Source organism: Podarcis gaigeae (assembly GCF_964106915.1).
Source record: "Podarcis gaigeae genome assembly, chromosome: 13".
Classification (NCBI taxonomy): Eukaryota; Metazoa; Chordata; class Lepidosauria; order Squamata; family Lacertidae; genus Podarcis; species Podarcis gaigeae.
Window position 1 is genome coordinate 20,230,437 of NC_139689.1, and position 17,242 is coordinate 20,247,678.

At 43.9% G+C, this 17,242-nt stretch overlaps 1 protein-coding gene across 5 annotated transcripts in view; it reads left to right on the top strand.

The window, feature by feature from the left end:
* Positions 1-17,242, top strand: part of LOC310829462 (T-cell-interacting, activating receptor on myeloid cells protein 1-like) — a 74,680-nt gene that overhangs the window by 905 nt on the left and 56,533 nt on the right. The window contains exons 1-6 of one of the 5 annotated variants that reach the window (XM_083707970.1): positions 8,035-8,662; positions 8,791-8,826; positions 10,457-10,735; positions 11,915-12,205; positions 14,399-15,139; positions 15,808-15,887. In XM_083707970.1, the coding sequence (XP_083564096.1) occupies positions 8,632-8,662; positions 8,791-8,826; positions 10,457-10,735; positions 11,915-12,205; positions 14,399-14,508 (747 nt within the window). In that variant the 5' untranslated portion in view covers positions 8,035-8,631 and the 3' untranslated portion in view covers positions 14,509-15,139; positions 15,808-15,887. Of the gene's footprint in view, positions 1-79; positions 482-2,937; positions 3,241-4,791; positions 5,086-6,194; positions 6,994-8,034; positions 8,663-8,790; positions 8,827-10,456; positions 10,736-11,914; positions 12,206-14,398; positions 15,140-15,807; positions 15,888-17,242 lie in introns of those variants that run through there. The other 4 variants (XM_083707969.1, XM_083707966.1, XM_083707967.1 and 1 more) reach the window with 4 other exon arrangements.

Sequence of the window (17,242 nt, forward strand, 5' to 3'; positions counted from 1 at the left end):
AAGAATTGTTCCCTGCCTTGCAGGCCTTTCCCCGCTGACCCCAGCTACAAAAACTGAAGGTGTTGAGAAGACTCTTGGGTTGGAATGTTGTTGGGTTTTTGTTGTTGTTGTTGTGGGAGGTTGTTGCTGTTACTGATATTTTGTAAATCTCTTGCTCTCTTTTTTTGCCCAGGACAATCTTATCCCAAGCCTTCCATCTCAGTGGTCCCCAGTAAAATTGTCCCCCTGGGAGGCAATGCTACCATCCGCTGCAAGGTGCGCAGTGAAGACTACGCAAAAGCAAGATTTGTTCTGTTCAGAGAACTGGATTCATCTTTGCATGCTTCAGTAGTCAAGAAGTCAGAGTGGAATGAGGTTGCATTTTTCTTCGCCAATGTCAAACTATCAGATGGTGGGAACTACCGGTGCCGATATTGCTTCAACTCTTTCTCTGGCGACAGCTGCTCACCTTTAAGTGACAGAGTAAAGGTCAAGATAAGAGGTGAGAGCTGTCTGAGTCAAATTTAGAGATGTACATGAAGTTTTCTAAACTTGAGTCTGGAAATGAGCTTTGGAGGGAAAATAAAAATAGTGAAGAATTTATGAAACCTAAGTTCTTCTCTGGCTCAGACTAAAATCTAAGCCAGGGAATAATTCCTGTCTTCCCTCTCATCCTCCCTCTCAGCCTTTCTGAGCTCACAAATATCCTGTCATCCTTCCCTTTGAAGCCTTACCATGTGGCAGCAGCACCACTGCAGCAGCCCAGCTGTGGAGGCTGAAGGAGAGGGGAAGAGAGTCTGTCTGTGTCTCCTTCCTGGGTCCTTATGCAACTGTGCACTGTGCCAAGACAAAAGATGTCATGGCCTATGGAAAATGCAGTATAGTTTCTAATTTATGCAAACCAAGGCTTTTTAGTGTACTGGCACCAGTAATTTGGAACACTATTCCTACTGATGTCAGACAGGCACCTATAATCTCGATAGATTTCAGTCTGCTGAAAACACATTTGTTTCACCAAACTTTTTAGAGAATTAAGTTGACTCAGTGTTGGTCATTTGTTCTGGATTTTATGCTTTTATAACTTTAAGATTTGAAAGTTTTATGGTGTTTCTGAACTGATCAGTGGTTTGAATCCCCGCGACGGGGTGAGTTCCCGTTGCTCGGTCCCAGCTCCTGCCAACCTAGCAGTTCGAAAGCACGTCAAAGTGCAAGTAGATAAATAGGTACCGCTCTGGCGAGAAGGTAAATGGTGTTTCTGTGCACTGCTCTGGTTTGCCAGAAGCGGCTTAGTCATGCTGGCCACATGACCCGGAAGCTGTACACCGGCTCCCTTGGCCAATAAAGCGAGATGAGTGCCGCAACCCCAGAATCGGTCATGACTGGACCTAATGATCAGGGGTCCCTTTAGCTTTACCTTAAGTTGACTCAGTGTTGGTCATTTGTTCTGGATTTTATGCTTTTATAACTTTAAGATTTGAAAGTTTTATGGTGTTTCTGAATGATTTTACTGTACACCACCTTGATTCTCTTTCAGTGGCAGTTTATACACATTCTTCTAAAAAGCATAAGAACTAAAGAAGAGTCCTGCTGGATCAGACCAATGGGCCATCTAGTTAGTTCAGCTACTTGTTCTCACAGTGGCCAAACAGATGTCTTAATGGGCAATCCACATGCAGAGCCCTCTCCTCTCCTGTGATTTGTAGCATCTGCCCCAGACCATAGCCATAGTCTTATCTTCCATGAATCTGTCCACTCTTCTTTTGAAGCTGTCCTAGTGGGAGACCATCACTGCCTCCTGCGGGTTCTGTGAGTTCCACGGTTTGATTATGCACTGTGTGAAGAAGTCCTTTCTTTTACCTGTGCTGAATCTCCCACCATTCAGCTTCATGGGAAGCCCACAAATTCTAGCATTCTCATATATATGTACACAGTGTGTGTGTGTGTGTGTGTGTGTGTGTGTAGTTCTCCCAAGGGGTACCGTCAGGAGTGGAAGGGTCCTTCCTCTTTCGCTCTACCTCCTTCTCCAGCGATACGTTAAACCAGGATGGGGAACCTGTGACAGATTCCCCACCTTCCAAATCTCAGTTCTCTTCTCTTTCTCTCATATCTATCTATCTATCTATCTATCTATCTATCTATCTATCTATCTATCTATCTATATGTTTTTTTAACATATCATTTTCAACAGTAATTAAACATACTTTTACATCTTATTCAAATTTTTGACTTCCATCAATCCTGTCTGAAAATTTTCCAATCTAATCTCTCAGTATGCATTTCTTATATTCCCTATTACATTTCAAACTCATAACCAATATCTCTATCTTTTTCTACTTTGTAACACTTTGTATATTTCTCCTTACAAAACTTCTTGTAGTCCTACTAGTGTAATTTGTTGATTACAGTTGCTCTTCAACTAATGCATATATTTCTTCCAATCTTCTGTAAATCTCTGTTCCCGCAGGTTTTGAATCCTTCCTGTCATTTTGTCCAATTCTGCGTAGTCCATTAATTTCATCTGCCATTCTTCTTTCGTCGGAATTTCTTCTTGTTTCCATTTCTTGGCTAACAATACTCTTGTCGCAGTTGTTGCATATTAAAAACAATTTAACATCTTGCCTATTAATGTCCTGACCTATAATACCAAGTAAAAATGCTTCTGGTTTAAAAAAAAAAAGTATATTTCAACATCTTTTTCATCTCATTATATATCATTTCCCATAAATTCTTTACTTTTTTACATTCCCACTGCATATGATAAAATGTTCCTTCTTTTTCTTTACATTTCCAACATTTATTATTTGTCTTATACATTTTAGCTAATTTCACTGGTGTAATATACCATCTATACATCATTTTCATCATATTCTCTTTCAAAGCATTACAGGCTGTAAATTTTATCCTTTCATTCCACAACCTTTCCCATTCTTCAAGAGTTCTCTTCTCTTTCTCACCCAGCTCTGCATTTCCCCAAGCCTTCCATCTCAGTGAGCCCCAGTAATATCGTCAAGTTGGGCGGAAATGTCACGATCCACTGTAACAGTCAAGGCAACCAGGATGTAGAGTTCCAACTCTACAAAAAAGTGGGTTCATCTTTGTTTCATGTTGTAATGGAGGAAGACCAGCAAAAACTGGTCGTATTTGCTATTGCCAACGCCACACTGTTCCACGGAGGAATCTACCGGTGTACATATTGTTTCAAGTCAACCTTCTGTGAACTGTGCTCAAATTTCAGCAAGAGCATATATATCTACATAAGAGGTAAGGCTGTTTGTGTGCTTTACCACCCCACACCCCCAAAAATAATGGTACTAACATGAATTTTGTATTCCCTGTAGCTGTATATCAAAGGGAGCTGTATATCAAAGGGAGAAGCTGCATTAGCTAAAACATGCAAGGTGTTTTTAAAATAGGCCCTTTCCCATGCTATGCCAGCATTGGAGTATCATTAGCAATCTTCTCAAATGGTGCATTCCAGGCTGAAACACATTATTTGCTGCTGAATTTAGCAGGATATGTAGACACAGGCTGCCTACACACTGACCTCTCCTAGGTTTCAGACTGGGGGTATTTCCCAATCCTATGTGGTGATGCTGAGGACTGAACCTGGCACCTTCTCTCTGCAAATCATTTCCCAGTAAGCTGTGGTCCATCTGGTCATGGACATAGGAATATGAAGAAGAACGACAGCAAACAAAGGCTTGTTTCATTTAAGCAACTCTGGTTGAAACTGAAGCGTAGGATTAGGCCTTTCAAGATTTTTTTAGTGAGAGCCTGTCCACCCTGTGAAAATAAATCCTGGTTTGGAGCAGCTTGAGGTTCTGAAATACTAGAATTACAGGCTACGGAGGAACCTTCTAAATACTACACACATTCAGTTTATTTGCAGTGGTTCCCAGAGCTGCCCATAAGCCCCTGAAAGTCTTGAGATGGGACAGGCTTCAATTCTACCTTCTGACCATCAGGTGGCAAACGTCTACCAAAAATGGAATGGAGATCAACCACACTGTGATGCATGCAAGAATGGGGAGAAATTTTTTTAAAAAAATTGGTTTGAAAGCCAAACTTTTGTATGAATGGAACTCTATAACCTGATTGAATTATGCAAATATGTATATACTTCCTTTCTCTGCATTAATTTTGTGACTAGTGCTCATGCTTCCTTATTGCATATAATTCTGCTGTAAATAATGGGGGGCGGTGGCAGGGAAGAGGTATGAATGGCTGCCACTGAAATCCCAGCCATTAGAATTCTGGTTTAGCACTTTGGCTTCTGAGATGGGACTTGACATTGCCCCAAACATATCAAATGCATGTATCAAAGTGAATTGGAAACTCACTTTTACATGGCAAAACCTGAGATTCCCAGGATTTTTACAACTCATTGAAGGGTCAGGTGATAGCATTTCTCAGCAATGTAGTCTTTTTTAATTAAAAAGTACATTGTACATTGTATATCCTTATTCAGTCCTGAACCCACACTTACACTTGTACATTGTTGCTGGTTTTTATTTTTTTAAAGCATAATGTTATTTCAAATTTAATAGACTAGACCATAATGTAAACATAACTTTTATATGCACTGGGAAACAAACAAATCAATGTCTGATTGACTTTACTGTGATATTTGCTTTATTGCGGTGGTCTGGAACCAAACCCACAACATATCTCTGAGATATGCCTGTATTATAGTAGCAGAATGAGACTGGCTGAGTAGGAGATGAATTGACTGACATGGTCATTAGCAGGAGATATTCCTTGGTTACCGTAAACATTGCTACTCCTTGCCTCCTCTTTTATTCCAAAACGTAGATCCCAGCCTCTCCAAACCATCCATCAGAATGAGACCTCGGGACCCACTTGCTGAAGGCTTCAGTGTCACCATTGAGTGTCACGGACCAGAGAATGGCCTGAACTTTTCTTTGCACAAGTCCAGCAACCTAATAGCATGGCAGATGGCAGAATCGGATGGAAACACATCTGAGTTCTCTCTTTCCATGATCAGGCTGGAGGATGAAGGGAATTATACCTGTCAGTATCACCGCAGAGGACATGCCTTTCAGTGGTCGGAGCCAAGTGACGCAGTGGGGTTGGAACTTGTGACAGGTGAGGAGCCTGGTTTTGTGCCTTTGTTTTCCTTCCTTCCGTGTATACGGCAGGGGTTTGGGGAATTGTGACAACCAAAGCCAAACACCTCTATGGAGGAACCATGGCAGCATTGCACAGAATGGAGTATCCAGGTAATTTGACTCCACTGGCAATGGCTAAGTAAGTGTGGGTTCAGCCCCGACAAAAGAGCAGTGGCAAGAGAAATGGATGAACTATGCAGAACTGGCTAAACTGACATACACATTATCCCTCTTTGATATTCTGATGTATCGGGGGTGGCTAACCCACAGCATGTGTTAATATATGCAGTCCCACTAAACTTTTTCATTTACTTAATATCCTCCCCTTTTGCCTTCCTCTGCTGCCACCATCTCCACTAGTAGCTTCAGACTCAGGCTCAGGTTCCTCCAGGTCCTCTTCTTGAGTTCCTCATTATATAAGTCAGCACAATCTGCCAAGGCATTCCCAGCTGACCCCCAGGCAGTGATGAACCTGACCTTCTGCTCTCTTCAGCCAGGACCATCCAACCAATCCATTGGTGGATGAAATTTCAAGCCCACATTATGGACCAGTAATTCTGAACGGAACACCTAGCAAATGACCAATCACAAACTGACCACTTTTTGGATGCTGCTGCATTTGCATAAAAATTGAAACGCAGCATGTATCCCTGCCATCTTATTAGTGGAGCTGTCAGTTGGTCCACTGCATGCAGACTTAGTATCCTTTCTATCATCTCTCTGACTCTAGTCAGAAGGAAAAGGCAAATGGAGGAGATTAGAAGACTGCTTCCATTGGCATGATCCAGAAGGCTGTTCTTATGTTCTTAAAAATCAGAAGTAAGTCTCGCTGGACTCGATGGGGCTAAGTATGCTGAGGGCTGGAAGTTAGAAAGTCAGTTTGGAGGGATGGGAGGAACTCGACAACTCGAGAGTCAAAAGATAGGAAAAGAAATGTAAAAAATGTACGGTGTTTTTTGTAAATGAAAATGTTAATAAATATTAATTTTTTTAAAAAATAAGTATGCTGAGGGCCACAGCCTTGGGGTAATCTCCCTCCCACCCTGCCTTCACATCCAAGTAACTCTTCTCTGTCTCACTCTGCAGCAAAGACTTCTCCATCCATGGAGATCAACATCCGCCTGGGAGTTGCTGGCTTGGTCCTGCTTTCCTTGGTGCTGATCGTGGTTGAGTTCATGTGCAGCAGGCAAGGCTGAGAAGCTCTGACTCGACTCAGTTCCACGAGTCAAGACCCTTCCATGAGGCATCAAAGACAAGCAAAGCCACAGGAATCCCATAGAGACTGGTTTCATTTCTGGTTCATCTGAAGGCCAAATTTCTATTCTGTGATAACACCAAGGAATCTTTTCAGAAGGGGTTGGGTGAGAATACTAGAGGCTTCTGTTTTCTGCACCTTTTTTTGAGCTTTTTATGTAAGTTTGGAACACTTAACTTACTGTTCAGCTAAGTCCTTCTCAGAGACAACCCATTGAAATAACTAAGAGAATTGTGTGTATTAACTGCGTAACTTATGATTTTATTCCTTGTCTGGGTGTTTTGCTTTTATTATTATTATTATTTATCTCTAATAGTAATCGTATCAAATGAAAAGCAATAAAAAGCATACCCGTCCATCTAAAACCAATGTGACTGTGAGTTAGGTAATTGCTTTTCTGTTGTTTTGAACTGCGATTGGGCAGGAGTAGCAAACTCCACGATGCCCATCCTCAGTGAGAATACAGCTCCTGAAATCCAGCGGGGGAAATGAGAGGATTTTTGGGGTATGGGATCAGAAGACTGTTGTGTGGAGCCAGCATGGAAGAATGCTAGTGCAACTCCCCTGAAGTAAATGAAAGATGCCTAGTTTAATTCAAGGGTGGCAAAGGCAGGGGGCAGTGTTTATAGGAAGGGTGGAAATGTCCAAAGCTATTGTGGGGGTGCTATTTTAGGGACTGGGGTGGAGAGAGACCATTGTCAAAGCTCTGCAGAATACTACCTCCCTCTCTCAGAGTCTTGGCGAGAGTGAGGTGTTCTGGAAGCCTTTGCAAGGTTTGCCCCCTGGCCTGGCAGTGAGGCTTTGCAATGAGAGCAAGCCCTTTCAGAACCTGGTGCCCTGCCCTGTTATTACAGTGCAGCTGACCGGCATTTGGCTTCAGGCATCAAAACATCTCAGGCCACTCCTGACATGAAGTCATTCTCAGAGGAGTTCCAGGGAGCCTGCCTCATCGTCCGCTCAGCCTGAATTAAAAGATGACTATAGACCCTTACTTTGTAGAAAGAGGAGCTCTGCAGAGTCCCCTTGTATCACTTCTGTTTCTTCTGCTTTTGGAGGAAATGGAGTATAACACAGAGTCAGATGTTGCACATAGTGGTTGACACCATGATCTTCAAGGGAAGGGACTGCCTGCCTTTCTAGTGCGGAACAAGTGTAGCTTGATAGTAGAGCATCCATTTTGCATGCCGAAGATTCCCAGTTCAATTCCTGACATCTCCAAGTACAATACCGAGAGAATCTTGCCTGAAATCCTGCAGGGCTTCTGCCAGTCATTGCAGACAATACTGGTCTCAATGGACCAACTGACTCACTCATTCTGAGGCAGCTTCCTGAGCTCTTTGCTTTGCCAAGTCTGAGGTCTCTCAGTAACCTTCTACTTTTGTTAACGGAGAAAAATCGAAGGAAGTAGTTTAAAATATGACTTTCATTTTATTTTTCAAATTTTATTTTAATGGAAAGGTTTCACCACAATCAAACCATGATTTGGAAGTCAGGGAGAACTCTGGTTAATCCAAATGGAAATGGAAGCTTCTAATAGCCTACCTGACAAAAGAGGAGGCACATGAGCCTGAGGCTTGCTGTGGTTCGTTTATATAGAAGAAAACCATGGATGTCAGAGCTAATCCTAGGACAGCATCAGAGTAAGACAGAAATAAGTATTTGGGGGCTGGCCATTCCTTTGCAGTGGGGAGCCATCATAACTGCAGTCCCAATGCCTCTCTGGAGCTTAAATTTACAACTCAAAATGTATCAGTGAGTCTGTACAGAGGGACACACCACCAAGTCTCCTAATTGTTCCTTAAATGTGCTTTTTTGACCAAGAGGGTCCAAAGTGACAGCATAGGCACAATATCTTTGGCGAGGAGGCAGTAAGTGACCAGAGCTTGAATTTGCCATGATGTACAACTGGGCATACTAGATTTCTTTTGCCCCAACAATACTACTGAGATGCTCTCTCTCTCTGAGAACTAGAAAAATTAAAAATAGGAGTTGTGTTCCACGCCAAACACTCAGCCCTTCACTTCCTCTGGTTTTGCAACCACCAGATAGATGCAAACTAATAAGGGGTGTGGTTGGTCAGGCAGCCGTGGGAACGGAAGAAGGACAACAGCACTGGCCGATCAGAGCAGAGTCATTTCTTCTGCGGAAGAGCTGCATCACAGAACATTGCTGGGTTTCAGCGGCAACAGCCTCCAGCTGAGATCTTCACTCAGGAGACAGCAGAATTAGGAGCAAACGGAAGAAACCACTGGCTACAGAAGCCACGCCATGAAATTCCCTTCCAGCATCCTCTTTCTAGGTTGGTCTCACTCCTTGGAGGGCGGTGGGGTCAGAGTGTTTGCAAGAGCAGGCCTGGGAGATTGGAGGCCCGGCTTCCATTTCTGTTGCTCAGATATCTTGACTCTAAATGGATCTTCTCCTTTCCAGGGTGTTGGCTGACCAGGCAGTGGCAAATGGCTAAAGGTGAGTTTGGATCAACAAAATTATCCCAAGAGTGGGAGAGAGGCATAGGGCAGAATGGGAGTTCAATGCCAGGGCCTCCCACAATCAAGCTTCTTTTTCTCACTACTGCTGAATGATAAGTGGTAGCTCCCACACTTTCCCTGTAGTGTGCAAGGATGACAGGTGCAAGTGTCCCACTCTCCTTTGTCTTTAGACAACCTGTGTCCATCTCAGCTGTCCATGTGTCACTCTGAAGTTTCTGTAGGAATGTTAAGGAAGGTAGGAGAGGATAAATTTATTAGATATGCTCCTTCCTCCCTCATGCTAGTGCACATCACATTCCTTGCAGTAAACAACAACAACAACAAATATTTACTGCAGGAAATGCTGCTATTATTATTATTATTATTATTATTATTATTATTATTATTATCCCCAGCCACTCTGGGAGGCTTCCATCAGAATATTAAAAACAGAATAAACTTCAGACATTAAAAACTTCCCTAAACAGGGCTGCCTTCAGATGTCTTCTAAAAGTCAGATAGTTGTTTATTTCCTTGCCATCTGATGGGAGGGCGCCACTATGAGAAGGGTCTCTGCCTAGTGATGCTTGTTGATAGCTGGTTTCAGCCCTTTAACTAAGCAATCCAGGATGCCCTTTGTGCAGACGCAATTCTTCCTGGTCATTTCCCCTTTATTTCCCTCTTAAAACAATAACAACACAAAGTCATCTTATTAAAATAAGAATAAAGTTGACTCACATTCAGAGCAGGCTTTAGCTGCAGCTTCGGTTTCATTTGCAGGAAAATGTAGACAAGGGAAGTGATGTCTCAGACGTACAACATGTGGCCTACATGCTTTGTTATGGATGAGGCTGCATATGAACAGCAGGATCAATAGTAGGTCAAAAGATATCCAAAAGAGAGATTCAAAAGAGAAAGATGGCTGTGTGCCCAGCCCTTTGATATGGCTTCACTTGGGTCACACCTATCTACCTGGTCACACTCAGAGGGAGTGGCTCCCAACAGGTATTGCAGGAAGTCCTCTCTTTTTGGAGTCACCTTCCTCTGTGTGTCCATTCTAGGAAACAAGGAATGTTGGACTTGACTGCTCTGTGTCTACACCCCACATTTCCAAGAAAGGTGCCTGCTACCTTTTGGACTCAGATCTCTTTTGACTCTTCCTCAAGCTACTGCATCTCTGAGTGATGATAGAGCTGCTTTTTAAAACAAAAAAGCTTGCTGACCAGAAATTTACACCAACTGATGAATATGGGCTGCATTGTAGCAGATCCCACACCCCCTCTCCTCTGGATCAGATGAAAATTGGTGAGAGTCTTGGAGGATGACTTAATTCATTTTATGCCTGTTGTAGCTGTTGTGATACACTGTGTTGGATGTCGCAAGATTTGTAGGTGTGTGTTTTTTCTCAGATGGACCACAGTACCCCTAAATGAAGCTCAGGGGCAGCCAGCCGCTCAGGGACCACAGCTTGATAACCCCTGCTCTGATAACCCCTGCAGAGTCATCCAGCACTGCCATTTGAATTTTTGTACAAACTCACTCTATTTGATTCTCCAGCTGCAGGTGAAAGCCTCCTATTGCAAGTGTTCCACCTTCCAAACCACCTTCCCATTCTCTTTCTTGATCAGGACAATATACCGAGCCCTCGATTACAGTGATTCCCAGTCCTAATGTTGCCCTTGGAGGGAATTTCTACATCCAATGTCGGAGTCCACATTACGGAGCCACCTTTGATCTCTACAAGGGAGAACTTGCAATTTATGTGCGATCTGAGAAATCTTCGGCTTATACAGTGGATTTTTTCATTTCTGAGGCCAAACTAGAACATGGAGGAATTTATCAGTGTAGGTATTGCCTCGATGGCATATGCTCGCATCTAAGTGACAGACTTTACATCAACGTAACAGGTGAGGGCTTGGCTTAGTCTCTGTGTGACAGTTTTACAAATGACGCTAAAATGGGTGTTGGGTTTATTCCATCTGCCAATCAATTTCGGGGGGGGGGGGAGTTCACTGATTGAACTATATAACTGAACTGATCAAAATATGTACCTATCAAAAGGGATTATTTATCTCCATTTCTATTTAATCATTAGTATTTCGTTCCAGATTAAAATGCATTCTCTGTAAACATAGTCGTAAAAAGGTAAAGGTACCCCTGCCCGTACGGGCCAGTCTTGACAGACTCTGGGGTTGTGCGCCCATCTCACTCAAGAGGCCAGGGGCCAGCGCTGTCCGGAGACACTTCCGGGTCACGTGGCCAGCGTGACATCGCTGCTCTGGCGAGCCAGAGCCGCACACGGAAACGCCGTTTACCTTCCCGCTGGTAAGCGGTACCTATTTATCTACTTGCACCCAGAGATGCTTTCGAACTGCTAGGTTGGCAGGCGCTGGGACCGAGCAGCGGGAGCGCACCCCGCCACAGGGATTCGAACCGCCGACCTTTGTGTAGCACACCATATAATCCCCTGCTCTGTACGCCATTTGTCACACACCCAGGTCCTAGTCAACGGACAAGGCAATGGACATTACTATACACCCTGAAGCCTACAATGGAGGGTCCACAGTAATCCTACCCCAATAGGTTCTGTCCCTCTCACAGGGCATCTCTGCTGTGCAGTTTGCCCTTCCCTAACAAGAGTCACATCTCACCTGTGTTCTCGGCCAAATAATCTCCTGAGTACAGTGGTACCTCGGGTTACATACGCTTCAGGTTACATGCGCTTCAGGTTACAGACTCCGCTAACCCAGAAATTGTGCTTCAGGTTAAGAACTTTGCTTCAGGATGAGAACAGAAATCGTGCTCTAGCGGCGTGGCGGCAGCAGGAGGGCCCATTAGCTAAAGTGGTGCTTAAAGTTAAGAACAGCTTCAGGTTAAGTACGGACCTCCGGAACGAATTAAGTACTTAACCTGAGGTACCACTGTAATGGCATAAAAGCAGCCTATCAATATTCACACTCTGAGTTGCACGTGGTTTTCTATATTCCGCAATAGCATGCAAATCTTTCCCATTTTACAAAGCCAGACTATTGTGTAAGATCAAAGGATTAAGCATCCCTCTTTTTCTCTTTCTCCCCCTGGATAAGCTTCTCCCAAACCTTCCATCTCAGTGAGCCCAGGAGAGGTGATTGCTCTGGAAGGAAATGCCAACATCCACTGTAAGACAGAAAAACAGCAAGAAGCAGAGTTTACTCTACACATAAAAAATTCTTCAAATACTTACGAAAGCAAGAAGATGGGATCAGGAGAAGTTCTATTTCCCATTATCAATGCCAAAGAATCAGATGGGGGCATCTATCGCTGTAGCTATTGCTTAAAGTTCAAGAGCACTCAAGAATGCTCAAACTACAGTGATGAAGTACACATCAAAGTAACGGGTAAGATCCTGTCTTAATCCTTGTATGCATCTTTCGCAGATTGCACTAATCCAGGTTTGTATTTGCTGCAATAGTAAATGAAATTGGAAAAGTGTGCTGGCTCCACCATTCCTTAGTTTTAAAAGGAGGTATCTCTCCCTCTTCAAGTCACAGTTTGGTATCATTTCAACACTTGTAAATGATGGATTCCCTGACTTCTACAGCATCCTGCCTCTCTGTCTCCTGGGCCCACACCTCTCCAACTCCCTCTTCTGCCTCAAATTCTGAACTGCCCTCTGCCCCAGACTCTTCCTGCTCACTAAACCCTGTCACCTGTGTATGACCCAGTGTATGACACAATGCCAGCACCACCATGAACTTATTCCACCATTTAAATCCCTTTATTCTAAGATTTTTCAGGCTTGTTCCAGGTTTTTGTTGTTTACTGCTTGTGGTGTCTTTTTGTTGGTGATTTGCATGTAAACCAGCAATACACTATTGCTGCTATTTTCTCTGGGGTTGATTCCAATAATTCATTTTGTGATTTTTCCTCACCCCACCTCACCCCACTGTCTCATCATTAATCTTCAATCTTAGGGGGTTGGGAGTCAATCTATGGGAAGCTTTATTGTCCAGCTTCCTCTTAGTGACTGCATGATTGGCTCAGTTCTGCCCCACCCTCTAAACAGCCTGCTTTAGGAACCTTCTCTGGCAAAAGTTTTGCTTCCACAACATTTTCATGGTTGCAGAGGAGGCCAGTGGACAGGGATGTCTGTTCGATCCAAACCCATCCATGAGATCAAGGATTAGGATAGCAGTCTTAGCTGTGCAAAATAGGAATGCATGTCTTGCATATATTATACAGTGGTACTTCTGGTTACGAACTTAATGCGTTCCGGAGGTCTGTTCTTAACCCGAAACTGTTCTTAACCTGAGCTACCTCTTTACCTAATGGGGTCTCCCACTGCCGCCGCACCGCTCGATTTCTGTTCTCATCCAGAGGTAAAGTTCTTAACCCGAGGTACTACTTCCGCGTTAGTGGAGTCTGTAAGCCGAAGTGTTGTAACCCAAGGTGTTTGTAACCCGAGGTACCACTGTATATGATTTGCCTAACTCTTACTGCATTTTTTGGGGTCAAATTTCCATCAGAATATGGTACGTGTGCTGTTGATCCTTTTTTTACAATACGTATTATATGCTTTATGGGACTTCCTTTGTTGATATAGTCCCTTTTAAGGCTAGCTTGTGGGTCGTATGGGAGGTTGTTAGAAATTCTGGAATGTTGAGCTCAAATGCAGATGTTCCTCATTAAGGTCTCAAGACCAGTGCTGAATGTTAATCAAAGACCTGTGGTGGGAACAGGTGCTGATTCCTTTGGGATGGAGGGGGTGAGCACCATAATTAGCACTCTCTTAAATCTGGGTTGGGGCTGGTATGAGGGAGCTTTCATCCTGAAGGGATGATCAGTGCCTGTTCGGACCTTAGATCAAATTTTGCTTTCCTGCTCAGTCTGCTATGATTTGCGTGTTTTGTTTCAGCCAGCTAGATAAGATAGTTTTGTTATTTTCTTGGCTTCTGAGCAGTCCTAAACTGTGTAATCATGTGAAGTTTTTGCTTTTAACAAAGTCTTGTTTTTAAAAATAAAGTTTTTTTTAATGAGAACTGACTTTAGGTCAAGTTACTGGACCTCCCAGCTGACCCCCAGGCAGTGCTGAACCTGACCTTCTGCTCTCCTCAGCCAGGACCACCCAACCAATCCATTGGTCAATGAAATTTCAAGCCCACATTATGGACCAGTAATTCTGAATGGAACGCCCAGCAAATGACCAATCACAAACTGACTACTTTTGGATGCTCCTGCAGTGACATAAAAAACTGAAGCGCAACATGTGTACCTGCCATCTTATTAGCAAAAGGGAGCAACTGTGACAGTGGAACTCTGAGTAGGTCCACTGCTTGCATTCTAGTATGCTTTGTATCATCTTTCTGGTTCTAGTCTAGTTTTAGGCAAGTGGAGTAGATTAGAAGACTGCTTCCATTGGCAGGTAGATCCAGCAGGCTGTTCTTATGTTCTTAGAAATCAGAAGTAAGTCCCACTGAACTCAATGGGGCTAAGTATGCTGAGGGCCGCAGCCTTGAGACCATCTCCCTCCTCACCCTGCCTTCATCACAACCAACAATTGAGTAGTAACTCTTCTCTGTCTCACTCTGCAGCAAACACTTTTACATCCATGGAGATCAACATCCGCCTGGGAGTTGCTGGCTTGGTCCTGCTTTCCTTGGTGCTGATCGTGGCTGAGTTCATGTGCAGCAGGCAAGGCTGAGAAGCTCTGACTCGACTCAGTTCCGCGAGTCAAGACCCTTCCATGAGGCATCAAAGACAAGCAAAGCCACAGGAATCCCATAGAGACTGGTTTCATTTCTGGTTCATCTGAAGGCCAAATTTCTATTCTGTGATAACACCAAGGAATCTTTTCAGAAGGGGTTGGGTGAGAATACTAGAGGCTTCTGTTTCTACGCTTTTTTTGAGCTTTTTAAAAAAGTTTGGACAGGGCCATCTTAAGCATATCCGTCGCCGTGGTGCAAAGATCCCTGCACCACCCCCCCCATTTACCAGAGTTGCCAACCTCCTTTTTTTAGGGAGGGAAGACCAGCAGCAGCGGAGGGAGCCTCTTGGGACGGGACGGCACTGCCTGTGACACACCCAGCTTTATGGGGCTGAAGGAGGGCAATGGTTGGGGGGCAGCTTCTCCGGCAGGGAAGAGGCGGAGGCTGGATGAGGCACCTCCCAGCTCAGCTGGCTGCTTCGTGCTGCGGTGGCCACGGCAGGCGGAGGCTCTGGGTGCAGCGCTTGCATGGTGGAGGTGGGTGAGGGCAGCAAGCGGGCTGGGGGAGTCAGCCGTGTGGAAATCCATGGTGCCTGATGCCCAGCTTGAAGATGAAGACGGCTAGCAGGTTTCTTTTGGGCATTGTTGGTCAGAGGGTGTTAAAGAAGGACCGAACATTCTTTATGTATGCAACAACAGCAGCAAGGATACTTGTCGCCAAGTATTGGAAAACCCAAGATTTGCCCACACTGGAAGAATGGCAGATGCAACTGATAGACTATATTGAACTAGCAGAAATGACTGGCAGAATCCGAGACCTGGGAGAGGAAGCAGTGGAAGAGGACTGGAAGAAATTTAAGGACTATTTACAAAAACATTGCAAATTGTATGAGTGTTAAGAAAGATGCAAGATTGTAAATAACATGGCACCACTAAGCTAGTTGAAAGGAATATGAAGACAAGTGAAATTTAAGAAAAGATAAATCTTGGATAAATATTATGTTAAAATTAAGTTTTTAAGGTTTGGATAAAAATATCTAAAATTAGGGACACAATATTGGAAATTGTAAAATAAGAATTGAAACAAGGTGATAAATTGCTGGTTAAAGTTTTATAAACCAGGAACGCAGGAACGAGAGATGTGAGGAAGTCCAAAAAAGTGAAGAAAATATGGCTATTATAAGATGTAAGTGTTTTTTCTTTTTTCTTTTTTGTTGTTATTTTGTTTTTTCTTCTTTACTGTATTAAGAAAATCTTTAATAAATATTTTATAAAAAAGAAGAAGACGGCTAGCAGGAGGGGTGTCGCGCGTTCCTGCACCTCAACCCGTTAGGCGAGCGAGCGGGCCTGCACCCAGCGAGCAAAGGTGCATGCACTGCTCTCGCCGAGCATCGGCTTGGTTTCTTCCCTTTTCACCTTCTGGCACTCTGCAGAATTCGGGGCCTGCAGGCTAAAAGGGGAAAAACTGAGCCAACGCTCAGCAGGAGCAGTAGACGCACCGTCGCTCACTCAGCGCACTCATTCAGTGTTCCCCGGACTCTCGCCTGGCGCCCTCCAAAACCTGGCGCCCCGGACCACTATCATCTATGGGTAAGACGGCCCTGAGTTTGGAACACTTAACTTACTCTTCAGCTAAGCTCTTCTCAGAGAAAACCCATTGAAATAACTAAGCGAATGATGTGTATTAACTCTGTAACTTATGATTTTATTCCTTGTCTGGGTGTTTTGCTTTGTTTTTTTTATTATCTCTTTATTATCTCTTGTATCAAATGAAAAACAGTAAAAAGCATACCTGTCCATCAAACACAAATGTGACTGTGAATTAATTGCTTTTCTGTTGCTTTGAACTGTGATTGGCAGGAGTAGCAAACTCCGAAATGCCCATCCTCGGTGAGAAAGCAGCTCCTGAAATCCAGCGGGGGAAATGAGAGGATTTTCGGGGTATGGGATCAGAAGACTGTTGTGTGGAGCCAGCATGGAAGAATGCTAGTGCATATCCCCTGAAGGAAAGGAAATGAAATATCCCTAGTTTAATTGGCAAAGGCAAGGGACAAGGTTTATTTTTTTTGGTCATAAACAGTTTATCGTGTAGTTGGTGTATGTGACCATGTGGAAGGGTGTACAAGGGGAAGGAGTGTCCTTCCAGACGCTCTGGCGTGCCCTGGGAAACTTGCTACACTTGCTGCTGCAATGGCAAAAACTAGTGAAGAAAGAAAAAGGGGGGTAGAAATTACTCTGCTGTCCTGAATTTTGGGATGTAACCCCCCCCCCAATTTTTTTAATCCATTCTAGAAATTGTGGATGGGAAATACAAATGAATCTTTGGGTTACTACAAGGTTATTTTAACAAAATGCGAACCGTGCCCCCCTAGAAAGAAGCACGGGCAACAGACAAATATCTCACATTGTTGGAGAAGTGCTCAGATCCAGGCATGGCTTCCTCACGCCTTTCACGAGGACCTACCAACGACTGCTTCAATACAGTGTGTTTGGAAGAGCTCCTCTAAGCAGGGGCAATAAAAAGATAGGAGGAGAAACCTGGGAGGTGAAGAAACAAATCTGTCTTTAAACATTTCACACCCAACTGAGATCAGATTGATAAATGGGCCAAATACTGTATTTGGGGGCTGGTCGTTCCTCTGCAGTGGGGAGCCACCATAACTGCAGTCCCAATGCCTCTATGGAGCTTAAATTTACAACTCGCGATGTATCTGTGAGTCTGTACAGAGGG